Source organism: Accipiter gentilis, chromosome 18 (genome assembly GCF_929443795.1).
Source record: "Accipiter gentilis chromosome 18, bAccGen1.1, whole genome shotgun sequence".
Lineage (NCBI taxonomy): Eukaryota > Metazoa > Chordata > Aves > Accipitriformes > Accipitridae > Astur > Astur gentilis.
In genome coordinates, this window is record NC_064897.1 from 5,975,065 (window position 1) to 5,995,664 (window position 20,600).

Here is a 20,600-nt window from a genome sequence, read left to right on the forward strand (position 1 = left end):
CTTGCTGGCTGCGTGGCCCTCGTCTCACCTGGCTTCTGTAAAAGAGGGTCGGGAGCGGCTGGTCTTCTTTCCTTTGTATCGCACCGAGGGGTTCCTGCTGCCTCTGGGTTTCTAGGCTGCTGGCAACTACCACCTTCACACGCTGTCCGGTTTTCCTCCTCCTCGTCTGAGCTTGCGTGGGCGCACCCGTGAAGCTCGTGTTTTTCCTTGTGCGTGCGTTCAGGTTGCTTTGTACCAAACGCTCGAAACACCCATAAAAAAAATCGCTGCTGCTGTGCAGGTGGTTACCTTGTTCCAAGAAATGTCTGAGGAGGTGGTTGTGAGAAGGAAAAGAGGACTTGGCTTCTTGCTTGTCCACCTTCAGCAGCTCAGGCATTCCAGACTCTACATGTATGATGTTCCCAGTCAGTTAAAATCCCTTCTGTTTAAGGTTATGTTCATCTAAAAGTGGGACAAAGCGATGTTCAGTCTGTTCTCTTGTCATACGAACGATAGGAGGAAGGACTGGGTTGGCAACTCCCTCGTTGTTACTAGGAAGGCCTGTCTTTCTCTCCAAACTTTATTTTCATTTCAGGTCTTTTCTTTGGCAATCTCAAGTTGTTGCCTAGGCCTTTGCTATATGTTGTAGAAACAGAGACAGCAATTTTCTTTGTCTTGGAGGAATATTCCTGTAGACAATATAAAACTCCCAGGCGTCAAATCTCTCTCTCTGCTGTAGATGCAAGGTACATGCACAAGACTTTGAAATGTATTTTGTGATGTAAGCACATTCTGGTGTTTGCAAATAAGTAAAAAGCCTTCTCAAGTCAAAGCACTAAGCTGAAAATGCTATTCCTGATTTGAGGCAGAGAGTGAGTGACAGAAGGGATGACACATGAAAATATTGTCTCTTTCAAATAATGAGTGAGACGAGCTCACAGGCAGAGGAGCTGTCTGAGGAGGACAGCAGAAAAAGGAATTACATAGAACATAGCAAGCTTCTGCCTCACTCAGTTCTTGACCCTCCCCATCAGGATATTTCATGTCATTTAACAGCAGCGGAAACTGTTGCTGCTTAACAAGATCGAATTATTATAGTTGCAGAGTTTCCTGCTTCTGTGTCTTCCCCCTGCAACTGATTAGGTTCTCTTAATCCTGTAAAAAGGTAAATTAGAAGGTCTTGGAAGCAGCCTGGCGTCCCCTTGTACTTGCATGAAGATTCTCCCGTCTGACTGGTGGTGTGGAGTTCCTTCTTGATTAACAATTGTTTAAGAAAAAAACATTGAGGTAGAAAGCAAGTCCTTTATGTTGGCATTGCACTAATACATATCAAAAGTAGGGCAGTGTGAAATTAAATTATTTTAGATCTTTTTCCCCCCAAAATTAACCACATTTCTCTGTAGGCACATACAACTGAAATGCTGTCAACACTCTGCTCACACTTTCCTCTTTCCAGACAGAGGCAGATATGGTTTTGGTTTTACTGTTCTACTTTCTAGTCTTAAGAAATAGTAACTTTTTTTTTTCCTTTCTTTTTTTTCTTTAAGTAGCAGAAATCACAGAGACTCGCACGTTCTGAGACAACCAGGGGCTTTTCTTGGTTTGGAAATGTGTATCTCAGCTGGGAAAGTATAATGGTTGTTTATTTTTCTGTTGCCTATTTTAATTATTTCTTTTGCTGTGTTCTCTCTGACCTGTCTTGTACTCTTCCATCTCTCTTAGTGTAATGCAGTTTGTGCTTTTTGTTAAACTTGGTCCGACCTCTTCACCTATTTTTGTCCTCAGCCATCTATTTCATTACCTATCTCATAAGTCTGTTATTCATGAGTTGTGGCTGAAGCTGCTGAAAACTGCAGCTGCAGTTATTAGAAGGCAGTTATTAGAATTTTGTACAATTAATTGGTTTTTTGCTTGGTCAGCTTGAGTATGATAGAAATAGAAAACCTCTATAAATCGAAAAGTGATGTCATTTGTCAGATAATCACTGTTGACATGGTAGACCAGAATTTTGCTTGTATTTTCTTTTGCTCATTTTAATAAGATGACACTTAGTGTCTTGATAAGTCATTGATTTTTTTTCTGTTCCTTATTCCAAAGACCTTTGTTATCCCCAGTGCTATTTTCCCACTCCTGTGTTTGTAATACTCAACGTTACCTTTATTTTCTGTGTCTGGAATGAATTCTCCCTGTGGTTTACAGTTGGTTGATTTTGCAGGCATCTTCACTCTCACACTGAGACTTTTCTCATCTCAGATGTTTGAATATCTCCCTATTGACCACACCGCATTCTTTGCTGTTGCTTTCCTAGCAGCACTCTGTCCTGCTGACAGTCTTTATGTTGAACTCTCTAGTTCTTTTCGCTGTTGGGTTTTATTGTGTAGTGTTTTCCTTATTCCATAACTGAAACTTCCTATCCACACATCTGGCTTAGACAATGTGCACGCAGGGGGCTGTTGTTTTTAATTTTTGCCTTGTAGAGTGCCAGGATGAGGAGGACACGTTGCTGAATACTGAGCACTTTGTGGCAGATGCTGATGCTGTCGGTGGGCATGGTGCAGGGAGTAGTGTGCTATCTGCATGCCGAAGCAGAGCTATAAACGAAGAAGTTGAAGATATCTTGGGAAGAGAAGATAGGATCAGCCCTGTAAAGAAGGTGGAGGAAGATGGAAGATACTGTACCCTGCAGGCAACTGGGTCAACTTCCGAAGACTCTGTGGCCCTTGACGGCCAGCTCAGCCTTGCCTCAGTGTGTGGGCAGCTGTCAGATTTCCTCAGTGACGTGAAGGCTGTGTCCCCACTTTCTGTGGCTGAATTTGAACAGGAGCCCACAGGTCAGTCAGGGTCACATGAACAGTGTGAGGGTTATTACTCTGATGGGATTGAAAAGGAGGCAAAGAAGAAAAAAAGTAACGACAGAAGTGGAATGTGCACTGAGAAAGCATCTAGTGGAATCCCTGGAGACCTCTGCAGGCAGGATGTGTGTGGCCCAGCTGCTCGCCGATCATCCAAATGTGCTTCAGCCAATGCTGCAGCTCAGCAGTCCTACAAGGTGGCTTCAGTCCTGGGATCTGGAAGGAGCCATGAAGGAACCAAGGGAAGAAAAGAGTTACTTGAGAATCCAGAAATTCTACCACCAGTCAGGAAGAAGTCACGCACCTTCTATAGTGCAGGTAGATAACTGGGGAACCCACTGGCAGACAGTGACACTTGTAGTGCTAATGGCACTGATTTTTCCTTCATCATATTGAAGGCACAGCATGGAGGTGCTGAACTGCTCTAACTGGTACTGCAATGCATTCTGCACTGTTAGATGTGTGAAAACTTCAAATAAAGGTTGCTGAGTGCCTTATATTTGAAGTATCCCTAGCAATGCTCTTTGTTTTACTGTTGAGGAAGATTTTTGTTTATTTTTTGTGATTTACTTTTTTAAAAAAATAACTTTTATGTTGTTCACATATTTCTAAGTATCGTAAAAAATGTTCCGTTTTGTTTTTCCCCTGCCTTGTTTCTTTTGGGTTATTTTGTTTGTTTTCTTATCACATACTCCCCATCTCTCTCTCTTTGATCAATGTGTCATTTCTAGAGCAGCTAGAAGAGTTGGAGAAGATGTTCCAAGAAGACCACTACCCTGACAATGAGAAGAGGAGGGAGATTGCTGCTGTGGTTGGTGTAACGCCACAGCGTATCATGGTAATGCCTGTGTGGGTTAACAGTGGTGACCGTGGGTTCTGTGCAGAAAAATGACAGGGAGAGGGACTGGGGCAGGGTTGAGGAGCTTGACTAGGAAGGAAAGAGGAGCTCATGAGTAATGGGATAGAGACTGCACCTGCTACTGGTGACAAGAGAAGGAAGAGAGCTCACAGGGATGGACACTGCACTACTACCCCACCCAAAATGGCAGTGGGAGTCTGCGGTTGCGTAGTCCATCTCTTCCTGTTTCCTAAGATGAGACACGTAATGGGTAGGTAAAAGAGGAGGATTGGAGTTAATCTCTTTATCTTGAAGATCATGGGTCACGAAGGAAACTGGTGTTTGGGGGTATCTTTCTGCTGTTATTCTTCTCTTTCTGCTTGCAGTCAATCTTGCAGATTCTCTGGAAGAAAGGTTTCTTAAGGTTCCTTTCTCTGGAAGAAATGTTTCTGGCCTCAGCTGGTGTGTGGAGACACTCATTGCTGATTCGTTGCCTTTGTCCCCATTGTAGGTGGTTTCCTCTCTGAATGTATCCTTTCTTTCCATTTATCAGGTCTGGTTTCAGAATCGCAGGGCAAAGTGGCGAAAATTGGAGAAGTTGAGTGTGAAAGGCAACAAAAAATATCCAACATCATCAGCTCTGTCAGTCCCCTTTGGGTCAGATGGTTATGGGTGAGGGATTTTGTCTTCTCATTTCTCCACAATAGATACCTAATGCATTAAATCTTTTCCTTTGCCCTTTCCCCTTTATATTTAAGCTAAGGAAAGCTGACCGTTGAATTGGACCTCTGTAGTGTGTCCTCTGTATTCTCCAGCCTGACAGATTTCTCGGCAAATTGTAGTGGGCCCTCTTAAGAGGGCTTTTGATTAATCTGTAGGACTGTTTTGAAATAAAACTGTTGAAATCCCTCTTGCTGAACTCATGTAGAAAGCAGGGGATGAGATAGAAAAGGTCTGTGGAATCACCCCTTCATTTTTAGTTTCTGTGAATGCACTGGCCAGGTGCTTTGTGTGCACTTGAGAATTCTTTTATCCCAGTCCTTCTCCCACCATCACTTTCCATTTCCATGGATTTTCACTTGGTGATGGAAATGCTGCTTGCATAGATCAGTCTAATAAAGTCATGGGCTTCTTTGAAGAAATACAAGCTAGCACTTCTTGTAGGTGAGCAGGGGACATTTATGGGAGGGTGGGGGGAGTATGTGAGAGGATACATGGTGTTTCAAGGGGGAGCGAGGGAGGGAGGGAAGAAATTAGTCTCCACAGGGAGGTATTCATGGCAGTCTGGAGTGAGAGTCTTCCTGTGAAGAAAACAGAATGAAAAGAGAAAAGTGAAAGACTGGAGATCAGCTGACTGATTTCATGGCACTGTCCCTGCTGCCTGTCCTTCCACACTAGTGACATGGGGCCACTTCCCCAAATACTGTTGATACAGCATCCCTTGCACCATGTCCCCTTGCACTCGTAAGTCAGGCGGCGCTTTCTCTTTCCACCTGCTAGTGATCATGGATTGCCCATTGTAGGATAGTTAGAAGAGTGTGTATATTTTGTCATAATGTCTTGTCTTTTGGTCCATGCTCATACCCTTTATGTATACCTCCAGGGCACCTCTTCTGCCCATGCCTCCACTGCCTGACATTGCTCGTGACCAGTCTGCCATGCTGAGTGTAGACACTACGGCTGGGAACTACTCCAGCCTGCTCAGTGGACATCCTGCACCACTTGTCTCCACCTCAGGTGAGACCCCTATTAGCACAAGTATTTTGCATAGCTGCAGCAGTAGCTGCTGGTGCTGGTAGATTCCCAAACAATTTAGGGAAGGCCATGTGAGAGCCTTACGCCATCAGTCCAAAAAGTGACACCAGGTTTAACAGCTCTCTGCTAATCAAATATCTACCAGCTATGTACCAGCGGGGTAGTGCCTCTGCGCTAATGCTAGAACCAAACTTGCAGTCCTTATTTGTGTCCTAGCACAAGCCAGCAAGGAATTCTAACTATGACTTCATAAGGATATGTGATTGGGACATTCTTTTGTAATAGGTGTTTGACACTGGTACCACTTTTCTGAATGATGATAAAAAGTATTCTGGCTATTAACCTCTTCATGGCAGATACAGACATCCCATGTTCTGGTTTAGACTGTAACGTTCCGGCTACAACCTGTAGTCAAGTGAGCTGTATGAGGCAGGTGCATTGTATAAACTGTTGGGGTAGGAAAGCCTCCCTCAGGTACTCCGAAGGATGTTCCTTTACTTCTCCAACCAGTGCAATTTTCCATTTTGTGCAAGACCTTGAGGGAGTGAGAATAGTTGAGTTCTTTAGCATACAGCCCAATTTAATTGCTGTTGCAGTGTTCCTGAAAGTCAGTGGGGTGTGCTGTTGGACCAGTTTTCTACCTGAGCTGCATTTAGACTTTAAAGATTGATGGCAACCAAAAAGAAAGGATTTGTTCAATTTTGTCTTCATGTGTGGAGTATCAGAGCATTCCTCAGAGTCAGGAATGTTCCCTAAAGCATTTCCTATATATGTTCACTTTTCCAAGTTGGCAGAACTTGAAAATATTTCCCAAATGATGAGGATTTCACCACTTCCTTAGGGATGGATCTCCCAAGCAGTAGATGTGCTGACATGTGGTACTGTTGTGCGTATTTTCCTGCTTTCCGGTGTAATTCGTTCTTTTGAATTTCATGCCACCATTTCTGCCCCCTCACTGTATTCTAAATATACAGGGTTATCAGTATTGAGGGCAGTTCTGTGCAAGTCATTTTCTAATAATGACCCAAAGACTTTAATGTATTTTTAACAGTGTTGATGCCTTAAAAGTATTTTGGCACTGTAGAAAGCAACTATAAGATTGTATCAATAAGCTTAGAATACTAATAAATAGATATATATGCTAAAAGTACCTACCTGAGATACTTTCTTGATATCGTAATTTAGCACTTCTGTCATTTACGCTTGCCTGTCAGAGTCTCAAGGCAAGGACTACTTTAGTCAATTCTATGAGCTGTTTAACCAATATGACTGTAATCCAGTTAGTTCCACTTTTTCCACTTCCTCCTGCAGCAGAGTAAATATGGTCAAAGTGTTTGAATGATTCACTGCTTTCCAGAGTGATGAAGCGGTGCAGTCCTGTATTTAATTAGATGAAGATCAAGATTTTGCAAAATAATTCATTTAAAGGAAACAAACCAAACATCCTCATATTTCTACACTTGTGTTCAGAACTCTCCTGGTTCCTGAAGTACATTTGCAGACATACTATTTAGTCAAAAGAGAGTTAAGTCTGTTAGAGAAATAAAGTTTCGTTCAGGGATATGATCTTGTAATTTGTCTGTATTAAGCAGTTTCTTTCTGGGGAATCTGCACACTGGGATGCAATTCTCCATGTGGAAAACACAAGCAATCTTTCTAATCGGAAAGAAATGTCCCATCTGAATTCTTTGTGCAATGTGTAAGGAAGAAAAGGGCAAGTGAATGTCCCTGAGAGTGGACTGCTTATGTGAGAAAATGAGCAATAAAGATAGCTGGGTTTTTACTCCTTGAATCCTTTGAACTTGATGCTGACTGCCACCTACTGCACTTACTGTGTATGCATCTAGCTTTTATGAAACACATGCTTCCTTTGCATGTCTGAAGCTCCTGTATCTTCAGTGTTAAGGACATGCGAAGATGAGAATGTCCTTCATTCTGCTAGATCTATGTGAGGGAACAAGCTTCCCCTTGTTGTCTTCAAATCATGCTGGGCAAGAAGTAATGAAATCTATTTGTGTTTTCTAAGGCTGGTGAATACTTTCCAGATATAGATCTGTTTGGAAAAAAAAAGGTACCTTTTCTAAATCACTTTTCAGAAAAGAGGCATGCTTTGCTAGTGCACACAAATTGTGAGGTTTGGTGATTGGTTTTTAACCCGGTTTCCTGAGGGAAGGGAGGAATATGGTGTGTGTAATAAGCCACACACTCTTTGTTTCTGAAACCCACCCTGCCCCCCCCAAATTTGTTTAACTAATCAAATTTGGTGGAAAGGGGAATTCTTAAACATTACGTTCCCACAAGTCGTGGGAGAGTTGGTGCCTGGGCAGAGTAGAGACGTAATTAGTGCTCCCTCTGAGGGAAAAGACTTACTAGGTGTAGAGTCCTCACAGAAGAGAGATCTGCACGGCACAATTGCATGAAAAGCTTCAGTTGCAGTTTTGCCTCACTAGATGCAGGATAACACAGCCATGGGGAATGAAGCTTGCTTTTTTGTTATCTAGCATTGCCTGAACAGACTTTTCTTTTTGAGAATGAAAGCGGAAAATGAAATGGAAAAAGAAAGACAGTGCGACTTTTGAATTTGTTCAGCCTCCTTGCTCAGAAAAAAAGTTTGTCAATAAACAGGGCCATCCAGGGTCCATCTGTTTTCTTTATTAGAATATCTCAGAAAATTAAGGAGATAAAACTTGGGTAGGATAAAATCCAAAGTAACAGATGCAAAATAAAAGAGGGAACAAATGAATAAAAAGGTCATCAATTTACAAGGCAAAACCAATTGCTTAGTAAAAGTGGCCCTTGTGGAAGCAGCTCGTGGCAGGTTTCAGCAAAATAATCTGTGACCTGTGCACAATGGTGCAGTTGTACCCAGAGACCCGTGGCCTAAAGGAGTGGCTATTCAGGTGCATTCCTTGGTAGCAGTGTGTTTAACCACTTTCAGCAGGACAAGCAAATGACTTAAGTGCATGAGAACAGTACGATCTGTTACCCAACACCGCTGGAGTGTTCAGTGCTGCCTTTTCTGTTGTTTTTCCTTGCTCTAGCCAGTAGTTCTGACTGTTTTGTTTTGGTTTTTTGTCCCACTGTTTTGTACAGTTCTCCAAACAAGTTGATTAAAAAAGCCCGCAACTTGTATTTGAGATGTGCTCTGCCTTGCTTGCAGTTATGGTTTCTGATTTTTATATTAGCTACATTACTTGCCATAAGAGCCTTTTGTGCTTCAAAAATTCAATCTTGAGCTTGCTTTGATCTTAGAATTGGTTTTTTTACTACTTTTGCTAGACAGGTAGCTTGCTTTAAATTAATGGAGGAGGTTTTGACATTTGCAGTTATTGGAAGCTTTTCTTGTTTGTCTGAAATTTCTTATGGAGATATATATCTGTGATTCATTGACTTAAACCACTGGCTTATGTTTTATTTAGAGTTGACCCTTTAGAAAGAAAAATTACTTTCTATGCCCCTGGTTTGTGGGAGGAGATTTTTCTGCCCCACTGGTGCTTTTGCAGGAAATATTTTGTTTCATGTGACTATCTTGCTGCGGACACATGTCAGGAGCCCAGCCTATGCTGGTATCTCTTATGCAAATAGCAAGATGATTATTCAGTGGCAGTGGTGGGATTGTAACAGAAGTCTTGGAAGCAATTGGATGAAGTTGGATATGATCTGTCAATGAACGGTAAATAAATGACAAGCTCTAATAATTTTACTTATAGGATTCTGGCTGTTGAACAAATTACTTTAAAGCTGATGTGTAGCTGACGTGGCAAGCAAGAGTCATACCTTTTAAACAAGTGGCAGGTTCTGGCCTACTGAAAATCCAGGAGAGGCTCAGACTGACACAATTCTCAAAGCAATGCAGTCAGAGACTGAAGTTGGTTTACTGACCTTCAGTCCATTAAATGAAGAATGCCATTGCCCCTAAGTTTGATTTTTGTCATTTACAAGAGAAATGTATTTTCTCATTAATTTCAAGAAGAGGATGTATCTTGCGAAAAGCTTTGTGATGGCCTTTAATGTTCCAGTAAATGCTGCACTTACACAGGCATGTTTCATTAAAAGAAACTGGATTGGATGGTGTATGATGTAGAGACTCATAGTAATACAGCCTTTTGCTGAACTCTCGATTTGATGCTTGAGAAAGCAGCCCTAGCAAGTAGACCATCTGAGGTTAGACTGGTTGCTCAGCCTGTAAACAACATCAGCTGCACTGTGCCCAAACACTGGGCTTGTTAAAAAGTTACAATCGTGGTCTCCCACGTTCCAAACAGTCTGCAGGCAGCTGCACAGTTAACTGCCAGAATCCTTGCAGGGGTCTCATGCCAAGGCCTTCTGGAGTCAACGTTAACAAGTGCTTGACTAAGAAGGTAATGTATGGCTGATGTCAAGAGGAAGGGCTCCAATGCAGATAGGTGTCACTCAGGTCACAAATCTCGTGCACATAATTTAGTCTGTTACCAACAGTGAAAGGAACTTCTTACAACATAGTCTCACAGTTGAAACCATGCACTGTTGTAAGTTCGTGGACACCTCTCTAGAATAGGCCTCAGTCTCCTTCAAGGCTGGTGAAAGACTGAAATCACAGTCATCCCGACAGAAATAAACACATCCATTTTTGTTAATTTAAGACTCTGTCCCATTCATTGGAAGCTATTTGCGTTAAAGAATAGGTCTCTTAACTCTGCTAGGATGTTGAGGAAGCAGCTACAGTAGGGGGAAGACACATGTGGAGCTGAAGACTTAGAATAGCCATTCTTGAGTTAAGACAAGTGTAGTGCCAGGACTGGTTTAGGGATCTGAAGCTGTAAATTATTAAATTGCTCTCCAGAAATTCCCAAGGTTGTCTCATGGACTGAAAACCCAGAAACAGTGGAAGCGATAAACAAAAATCCTACTGTTACATTCCCATGTTCACTGAAAAGCCTTCTGAGGTTCTCTCTACATTCGTGTTAGGAAGAGCAACAGAATTGTAAAATATAAGTATTACCTCAGCCTGTGATCAGAATTCATCATTGAACAAGATGCTGGAATCTTCTGTAAATATAACATCAGATTTAGCAGATATTACTCCTCTGGGAATTGTTTAATCTTACTGCATTTGTGACTTTATTCAGAAGATAGAAATTCAGTGTCCTTCTTTGGAAGGACAGACCTGTAGAGGAAACTTTAGAAAAGGCTGAACCAGCTCTTTGGAGGCCGAGTGTGCTGTCTTCAAGATCTCATTGCCTATGGGTCATGTTGCCATGATCCACAAAGATGATCTGCACTAAGTGTTGCAAATATTTCAAAAAAACAGAACTTAATTCTTAGTAGGTGTGAAACTGGGTTTAGAAGTGATTTCCTGGGCTATGTTGTTAACACTGCTTGTATTCGTCCTGAGCAAGGCTAAGGCCATCTGCAGAATAGCTAATCCTACTGTCATTATTGAACTGAAGCTTTATCTGCATATAGACTGTTTTTAAGGTAAGTTGTGCCCCACGTGGCTGCTGTTTCATAATGTTTGTGTGAACTGCTACATTCTGGGACAGAATGGTTGGGAGAACCAGTGCAAATGAAAGTTTTTAAAAAATCAGAAGATATCTTCAGCTTTGTTTCTGGCTGAGCCATTTTGACTTGCGAGGAAACGAAATGTTGTTTTGACTAGTGCTTTGTTGTGTGGGACTGGATCTGTGCTGTATCAGAAAACAGGAGTGTGACAGGTACATCACAGATGCTGCCTGATATAGAGAAACAGTGTGTTCAAATAGAAAAAATAAACTGCTGAGAATTGCCTGGGCACGTGAATGCTTTAGAGATGCCATCCTAGATCTTGCTCTATTTTTTCTAAATGAGCCCCAAATCAGGGCTATTCAAGTATTCTTTGAAACGTCGTGACTCCCTCTCTCCATAGTTGCAGAGAGTTGAAAAAGCTTGGATGTGGGAAGATGCAGTAGGACAGACACAACTGCACAGCACACTGGGGAGCCTGAGAAACGGTGCTGCAAGGTGTTGAAGTGGCATCTCCTTATCAGCTCTCTGGGCATGCATTTCAAAATTATCTAAAGGTTGCTCATGCTTGCTGTTACAGCTTTATGTTTAGGTTTTATGTTGAAGGTCTTTGATTCACACCCTGGTGGAGTGCATTTGATGTTACTCTGTAAGCCTGCAAGGGTGAAGTAGAGCTGTAAACTGTCCACACTACTAGCTTTCCATGAATGCTTTACAACATGTGGGAGTAGACCAATGTAACCTGAAGAGTCAGTGTTATTTTCTTGTATCTGCCTCATCCTTGTGCTGGTTCAAGCCTAGCTAGATGTTAAAAATAATTTCAAATTGTGTCATGCAGACCTGATGGTTACACTTCTGGAGAGAAATCATTTGCTATTTGGCGTAATAAAAGAGAATCTTGTTCTCTTGCACCATGTGCAAGCTTCTTGAACTTCTGTGTATACTTGTTACTCTGGATCACCAGCATACCTGATTCTGACCTTTTCATTTCCTATATTGTCCTCTTTCCACAGAGGCTGTTTTGTAGGAAACTGTTCCTCTCTCCTTTTCCAGCAGTGACTGAGGAGACAGGTCACCAAACAAGATTCTAGCAACCAAATGGTGTTGGTTTCCTTTTCCATCTCCCAGCTTCTTTTTCCCAAGGCCCTTCAGCTGACACCTCTGCTTTTTTTTTTTTTTTTTTTTTTTGGCATGACTCATCAGAGGCCAAACCAGAAGTGAAAATTTGGTTAAAAAATGGCCTAGACAGCGGATCTCTAAAGGCACGCTTTTGTTTCTTTCAAAGCACAGTTAAATTTTTCAAAAGGGTAATCTGTGCAGTACATACTTCCCGAAGGACAGTAGAGATGGAAGATGGCCGGGGGATTGTTCCTGGCTTTTTTCCAGGAAGTACTTTGCTTCATTTGGCTGCCTTCTTGAGAGCTGAATAAATCCAGTATGCAGAGACTGAAATCATGAAGGTAATCTTATTTAACCAATAAACATCATCCTCTGTTCCAGAGAGCTTGCTACTACTCCCTTTTACTTCCCACTGCTCCCTTTTGCTTCCCAGCAGCAATGTTTACTTTTATTCTCATCAGTTAATCTCCACTCTTTCACTGGCATCTTGCTTTTCTGTTCTGTCACTCTTGTCATTCCTTCTGCTTGTTCCTTTTAATTTTTGGTATGGCAGGATGGTATGACAGCATATTATGACAGTCTCTCTTTTTATTCACAGTCTCTTCAGTGGCAGAAATGGTGGCATCTTGTGAAGTAGTTCAGCCAAAGGCGTTACCACAGCTCAACTTCAGTTCTAGCAGAATGGAGTGCTTCCCTAGTCTTCCAAGTCCTCCACCCATCCGCAGGGCCAGCCTACCTCTCAGTCTGTCCGTCAACCCCCCCAGTCATATTGTTCCCTTGATGGTGGACACTGCCAGCAGTGAATGCAGCTCGTCCAGTCAGGAAAATGGCTCCAGGGAGGCCTTCACTTACAGCATCCAGAATCAAGGGTAGGAACAGATGAGATTGGCTTTGAGGGAGATGAAAAGGGAGATGAAAAAAATGAACCCTGGGAGAAGCCTTGGGTGGGTGAAGGTGGGACATGGGACCAGGAAATAGGTGGGAGCATAGGTGAAAAGTAGGACATGGGAGTGAGAATGTCCTTTAAATGGAGTATGAAAAAAATACAATGTGTGTAGTAGGACAGGGCACCTGCTATCAGAAAAGTGATACCTTTAATCAGAGTGCTCTCAGAATTGCATGCCTGTTAAGTGAAAGTGGAGTTCAGAAGCACAGTGCAAAGCAGTCCTTGAGAGAGGATGTTTTAGGCATTGGGGTGTGCTTTGGAGAGTGGGAAGAACTGAAGGAAGGGTAATCCCCACTCATGCGCGTTGTTAAAGAATCCTGCAGTGAAAGCACTTGGCTCAAGTGGTTTCTGTTGCCCTTGCCCTGTGCCTGGCATTTGTGAGGAAGGGTTGGAGTCAGATCAGGCTTGGAGCAGCTGTCAAGGGGAAGATATAACTGTTGTACAGGTTGCTGTAGCTGTTGACCCTACTTCAGTCTCTCCATTGCCTCTCTCCTTGCTCTCTGCAGCTTGAATTCACCAGTTTCCTGCAATTACCCTGAGCAGGTGGAGTCAGCAGGCAACCTAGAGACCACGTACTGTCAGTACAGCAGCCAGGGTGGAACTTACCAGCTGCCTCAATATCCCCAGCAGCACCAGCTCTCCCAGTTCCACCAAGTGCCAGGTCAGCTGGCCAGCAATGTGCTCTCCAGTGTCCACCTCACTCCTACAACAGCCACCGAGTCCCATACAGCTTTCCTCGCCTTACCTGGTAATAGTGGAGCCATAACCTATGGGGCAGCAGGAGCTACACAAGGCTACGTACAAAACCACATGGGGGGACAGCTTTTGTTACAGCAGCCAAGTGGAAACTCAGGTAGATTTTTGAAATCTTCTGGCATCCTGCTCCTCTGCAGTAACTAAACAGTACCCTGAAACATTCAGGATGATCAGTGGTTTTACTCATCACTGTGACAGAAAGAAGGAATGTTCATATACATACATATATATATATATGCTGCGCATCTTTTTTTATTTTAATTTCCTTGTATGCTTTTTTAAAAGTGCTGAGTGACCCATTAATTGGAATCAAAAGTTACTACATAGGCTGCATGTCAGAGAGAGCCTTACCAAGTGAATATGTCAGGTAGTACAATGGTTTTGTCTGGAATGGAGAGCTAACTTTTCTTTTTCAGGAGTGTACTGTTGTGCAAACAAACATGCCTTCAGCGTATGTGGGTGGGGTCAAGGGTGCAAAGTGAAAAAGGTGCCACAGCAAACAAAAGCAGCAAGAAAAACAGGCTTCTAACTTTGCTGGGCTTCTGGAGAAACCCTTTTGAAAGAATGTTACGTATCTTAGGGTAGTGCAAAAGAAGAGGGTCAGAGACAGGGGCCAAGGGAGTATGGATATAGCTGCTTTTTCTTCCTCTGACATGAATTTGTAACACGACGTAATTATGCTGAAGTGCTTTAATCTTTCTAAAAAGTAACTAGGTAAAAATGGCATTGTTGGTTTGTTTTGTCAGGGATTTGTATTTTAAGTTGAGCCCAAGTACAACCGAAAGATAAACTATTGCAGTTTGTTTGGACCATCAGGTCTGTTAAATCAAGCTCCCAGTCCAAAAAATATATCTGTCCTCTTCTCACATAAGAGAATAAAGAGTTTTCAGACCACAGATCTTGTTCCTGTTTTTGTACCGTTTTTGTGGACCCTGTCAGGGAGAGAAGTCTGACTCACAGACTGATGGGTGCAAGCTGGCTCACGTTCACACTGTTCATGGCTAATGTTCTCCAGAACAGGTTGGCAGCACCTGTGCTATCTAGCACACTTGGCCTGGTTCTCCTCTCTGGTTGCAAGGTGTAATTATTATTTTCTGTGGTTTTTTAAGTTTGAAGTGCCAGAAGTAATGAGAGGGCTGTCTCCCAGTGCACCAAATTAATGTTTTTATAGCATGATGCTGGAAGTGTGTTGCATGCCCTGGGGCTTGTCATGCAAGCATAAAGGGATGTGTAAAGGTGCAAGCCTTGATAAAGTTGGAGGATTTTTGAAGGAACAGAGGCAGAGTTGATGTTCTCTTATTCCATACTTCTGTCTGGAGCACAATCAGCAGTGCATGGCTCTTCTGTTTGAGGAAGGGATCCTATGACTGTTACGCAGTGTGGAATAGCAGGACTTGGGGTTCCAGAAGTGCAATGGGGAGGGAACCAATCTGTTAGTGTAGACACACCCGTAATTCTTACTTCAGCGTGTAAGCAAGTGAGCAGTTTAGTTGAATTATAGATACCAATTAAAAAACATTCCTGCTTCCTGGATTGCCGCTTTTATAAATGAAAGTGAAGATTAAGCATCCAGCTTAAGCTTTGCAGAGCTAACTTGAAAAACAGGAGTGGAAGAAAAATGAGGGTGTGTGTCTCTAATACCATTTACATACACACTCAGGATCTGTGCTGAAGTGACATTGTGTTTTTCTCCTAATAACTGTATTTTGGATAAATACACTGCAGTGTAAACACCAGAGTTAACCATCATACGTGCATGATGTCTGCTCTATTGCAGTAACCATAACGGCATAACTGTAATACTGTACTTGCACTGAGCATGCTCTCCTAAGCACAACATACACATTTTTACATATAGATGGTTTTAACCCTCTTTTCCTTATTTTCATTATTCTGTCCTTTCTTTGTTGCTTTTTCCTCAGCAGGCATCGCTGCCTATCAAGCTGTCCCCTGGAATGATTTCTACATGGAGGGAGCTCCATTCTCAAATCAGATGTGCTCACAAATGCCATTTTCTAGCGCAGCAGGAGGACAGTACTTCACAGAGCAGGTTTCCTACACTCAGCCGCCTTGCCTGCCCTCCTCTCCATGTTTTCGTCGAGGGCCCAATGGAACAACATTGGGATCCATGCCACACACTGGAAAACAAAAGGAAGTGACGCCACCAGACCAGAGTTCATACCAGAACCACCAAACGGAGCCAGAGTTGACATCACTTGCTGAAAGAGAGGAAGTAGAGAGTAGCAGCAAGGAAGGAGAGATTATTGTTGGTAACTGAACAGCCAGCTGATTTTTTTTTGGGGGGGAAAGGGGGGATAAGGAAAGAGTTCCAAGACAGCAATTGCTCCTCTGAATGCAGGATCAAAACTGTGGCATGAATGGGAATGGAACTTTTTTTTTCTGGGTTGCTGTTCAAGACAGGTCCAGTTATCCTGTATAGAGTTCTTGGATTCATCTATGTTTAGAAGTGGGGACTTACAGGTCAGGAAAATAGATGGCAAAGTTCTGCCCTCTGTCAGACATCATCTGTTGCAAGCTGAATGGCTACACAGGACTGATTATTTCTAAGATTTCCAGAGGCATAGACACCTCTATTCAAGGTAGAACTCCCTGAACAAGAAGAGAGGGGAGGGAAGGGGAAGGGAGAGCCTTCTGTTTGGATTTCCATTTTCAGACTTTATTTTAGAAACAAAAGTACCTTACTCTAGATTTGTTGAAAGGTGTCATATGCCTTAAATATTGGTGGGGGGTGGGGGGGTGGGGTGGAGGTGTCTAATTTTGAAATATAAAACGTTTGAAAAAATTCAAGGTATTCTATGTCATGTGAGATCACATTTTCTTATGAATCTGTTTGGTTTTTTCTTCAGATATTAAAGAAACTACTAATGCCTGATGCTGCACTCTGAGGAAAAAAACAGAGGAGGAGGAAGCATTGCCATTTTAAACTCTGCAAAATAAGAAGAGACAAAAAGAGAGATGAGAATAATATTTGCAACAGAAGCACTTTTTTGTTTCTTTTGGGGGGAGTTGTATTTTTTTTTCTTGTTGCCATGATTATTTTCCTGCTGAGGAAAGCAGCAGGGAAATTTCAATCAATAAAAGCTTCTGGTCTGTGTTTTTTGCAATCTCCTGGCTTTATTATTCTTAATGAATTCTAATCTTGAGGAGCACACAGACAGGAAAGAGCTGATACAGGCATCAGAGTACCAGGGGTAGGTGGAAATTCCAGATCATGAAAGAGTCAGAAGGTATGGATGGTATCCTGGAATATGTGGGAAGAGAGCCCAGAAGAGTAAGATGTATGCAGAACAGGGGGAGGAACTCGGCAACTACACCTAATTTTAGGGACTCTGGACAGTGAAAGAAGTGTCGTTGGAAGCCCACCATGGGCTTAGTGTTTGCTAGCATTGAATTACTTTAAAAAAATTATTTTCAGTATAAAACCACAACAATAAATGGCAGCAAAACTGTAGCTATAAATGCTGGCAGTGTAACCAGATCCCTGTCAGTTATTAATTGGTTTAGCATCCCATTTGAATTGTAGCTGGGTTTGAATGTCTGAGGATCGTGTTAAAATTTTTTTACGAATTACTTGATGGCTTAAGTATTTGGTGGGTACCGCTTTCTTGAGTTATTTTGTCATCATCTCTGGGACCGAGCCAGCAGTTTATTGCTGAGGTGGCTCAGTTATTTCAAAAGGGATTAAGCTCTCTGCTGTCTTTTTCAGTTAACAGGAACTGTAGACAGTTTACATGGGTATGATAGCACATTTCCATACATTCTGTATGGTATGTGTAAATATTTTGATGGTTTTAATATTTTGTTGCAGCTGTGGAAACTGGTTTGCTGCTAGGTGACTGTAAAAGTGAGATTTGGTAAATAACTATTAGAAATCTTATACTAACACTATGATTGAAACAATAGACAAAAGTATAGCCAAGCAATTAACTAGTAGAGGTAGTTACTCATAAGTTTTGCAGTTCTTTGCTCTTATGACTAGATGTTCCTGTATGCTAGATGAGAACAACGTTGAAACTGACCACATGTGATTGAAGCTGGGTTAAGCTTCAAGATAAAAGAACAAGGACAGTAATAAAGACTTCAAGGACAGCCAGCAAGAACTTCAGATGGGTCCGTGATCACAAAAGCAGCCCTTCGACTCAAATGGATCCTTCATTGCGCATGATCGGATGTAGGCAGTACTAAGATAATCAGTTGCAGTTATTTTTATGTATATGTATACTAATCTGATTAATATGCATTTAGTTATTCTATATAACCTGTTAGTGCTAAAGCTGTGGCATGCACGCTAGGTGGAACTATCCCCCGCGCATCCAGCGCTGGAATAAAGAATGCCTGCTTTCTAAAACTCCAAAACAAGTCTTAGAAAGTTTCTTCGACCGGCTTTTCAGTATCAGGTATGCCTTGCATTTACATCTGCATCCTGCTCAGATACATTGCAGTTTAATCTGATAGGATGTTTCATAACTGTGGCTTTTCTCTTGCATTCCTCAAATCTTACAGTGGGAATACCACGCTGCAGTGTTAGCAGAGGAGTAGCTCAGTAGAGCAAGTGGTCTTGGTTTGATAGTCTCAGCTTCTGCTTTACCTGGGACTGTCAGCCTGGGAAACAGATAAAGTATGTCTCTGAAATCAGTCGTCTGCGGCAGTAGCAGAGGATTCAAGTGAAGAGATTGTTTACTCTGGTACATAAACAAGTGGCTGCAGTCCCTAGGAACCATGGTTCCCAAATGAGCTTTAACCATGTGAATGTGTGGGATACACAATATGAGTGGCTAAAATGGATGCCAGGCTCTCGCTGTGTCCTTGTGAGGAATGACCACTGTATTGTAGGAAGCTGGAAGTGTGTTTTCTTTGATACTTTCTGTGTTTAACCCCGAGTCTTTTGAACACGGGCAAGGCTTGAATAATTTTTATATTTCCAGTGATCTGGGTGCCCCTCTTGTACCTCGTGAAGTTAAGCGTTGCCGGGTCTTTGGTTTGAATTTCTCCATAGTTTGTTCATAAAGAGTGTCTGGAAGAAGTTGAATGCTGCTGCTCCTCTCCTTTTTCTTTCTCCTGTGTCTTGTAAAACGCTGTTTTATGTCTGGCAGTGGCTGAAGACTGCTGATGACTAAGCAGTATAGTCAGGGACAGATTTATATCATGGATCTACAGATTTGTGTAGAGATTCTGGAATTCCCATTTCCTAGAGCAAAAGTTTATTCTTGCCTGTAACAAGCTGAGAATTGGTGGGGAATGTGCATTAGTTCACACTTGGTTCACTCATCCACAGCTGAACAGCCTAAACCAATATTTCCAAGAGGTGTGAATAGGAGTTTTCATTGCAATTACAAGTGCGCTCTGAAAACTGTTAGTGGTGACGATGGCAGAATTCTTCATAGCTAGGGCTGGCTATGAAACTTGCCTGGTTCCAAACCCAACCCTTCCAGGAGATGAAGAGGACAAAAACAACAACAGAATGCCAGTTTATCTGCTCCTACCTTCTCCTTCTCTTACAGTAAAGAAAAAAATAATTTGGGGTGTTTTGGAAGAAACTTTTCTTTTCAGACATGTGCCTTTTGGATGTTGTCTGGTGGCAGAGTCGTGCAGCCAGTTTGCATATTCTGCCCATGACGTTTCCTATAAAAAGGTCATTTGGACATTCAGGATCACTAAGCACTATGTGATACGATCTCAAAAAGTTTGGGGATTGAATGAGCACAGTCAAATTTTTGAAATGGAAAATCTTTTGTGTTCAAGCTTTTGCATAAAATGTAGGCTTCTCTGGGAATGGTTTTAGTGGAAAGGTTTGATTCATTTCCATGCTTGTACCTTAAACTTGCAGGTTCAGTTGGGCTCAAAGTTTTGAATTGAGATTTCTTTCATATCGCTGTTAAGAGCTGGAGGAAAGGGTGCGTACCTGAGAGTACACAGATGGCCAGATTCATCCCTTCTGTTCTTCCACGGACTTTGCTGGAGCTAAACCAAGGTGAATCTACTCCACAGGCACGCAGATGGGTTTTTGCCCGCCGCTGCCACTGGCAGAAGCAGCGACAGCTCTTGACCACGTGCCAGGTCACCCACCAAGGTGACGAGGCTTGCATAGTTAGTTGTGCGAGCCTCTCCATTACACCTGTAATACACACTGCACTAATATCTCGGAACCGTGTCCCTCCTTAGTCTTACTTGTAGTGGAACTGGGTACGTGTTGCACAGACACCTTGGGTTTAGGCCTGTGTGCTTTTATTAGGTTATTTCCTTGGCATGTTAAGTCTCAAGAAGGCTCACTTTGCTAGGGTGGCAGGATCAAAATTCAAAATGTTGTGGCTTCCTGACTGCGGCATCTCCTCTTTCGAAGTGAAGAATTGTTTTGCCTCTGTATTGTAATTTTAACTGGAAGTGCCAAGCCAAGTAGTCAGAATTTCGAAGCGAGTCAGACTTGGTGCAAACGGATGTAGCTGTGTGCGTTATCAAGTATTACTGTGGGTTTTTCCTAATTAATGCAGAGGTTTTAGGAGGTGGAAAGCCAAATCGTGGATGCGCCTATTTGTATCGGACTAATCCAGTACTGTTGTTGCAAGAGTGGAAATGAGAGCGAGGATACTGTCGCAAGGATGTTTCCACAGAAGGAAAGTGACAGTAAGGTTTTGTCCAGTTACCCGAAGTGCGGCTGTTCAGCTGAACAGTACACACACACTCACATACGCATACCTATCTGCTATATCACATATTTTAACATAGTTATTAATCTTTTGCTACTTCCAAATAGCTTACATATAAACAGGTAACTTTGATTTATTAACCTTTTCCTATTAGCCTTAGCCAGCAAGTAGACATTATTTTCTACGAACAAGTCCTGTTTTATATGGTG

The 20,600-nt window shown here is 42.3% G+C and overlaps 1 protein-coding gene across 2 annotated transcripts; it reads left to right on the forward strand.

Moving 5' to 3' along the window:
* The first annotated feature begins 1,883 nt into the window (after window positions 1–1,883).
* LOC126047670 (aristaless-related homeobox protein-like) lies at window positions 1,884–16,809 on the forward strand. 2 transcript variants are annotated; one of them, XM_049821607.1, is made up of 9 exons: window positions 1,884–3,149; window positions 3,563–3,669; window positions 4,223–4,341; window positions 5,273–5,406; window positions 11,919–12,365; window positions 12,623–12,893; window positions 13,477–13,823; window positions 15,649–15,996; window positions 16,594–16,809. In XM_049821607.1, exons 1-5 carry the CDS (start codon window positions 2,414–2,416, stop codon window positions 11,930–11,932), a joined length of 1,110 nt encoding a protein of 369 aa, XP_049677564.1. In that variant the 5' UTR covers window positions 1,884–2,413; the 3' UTR covers window positions 11,933–12,365; window positions 12,623–12,893; window positions 13,477–13,823; window positions 15,649–15,996; window positions 16,594–16,809. The 2 variants fall into 2 exon arrangements, with proteins under 2 accessions (XP_049677564.1, XP_049677565.1); XM_049821608.1 differs by having other exon boundaries at window positions 15,652–15,996.
* Window positions 16,810–20,600: the final 3,791 nt, after the last annotated feature.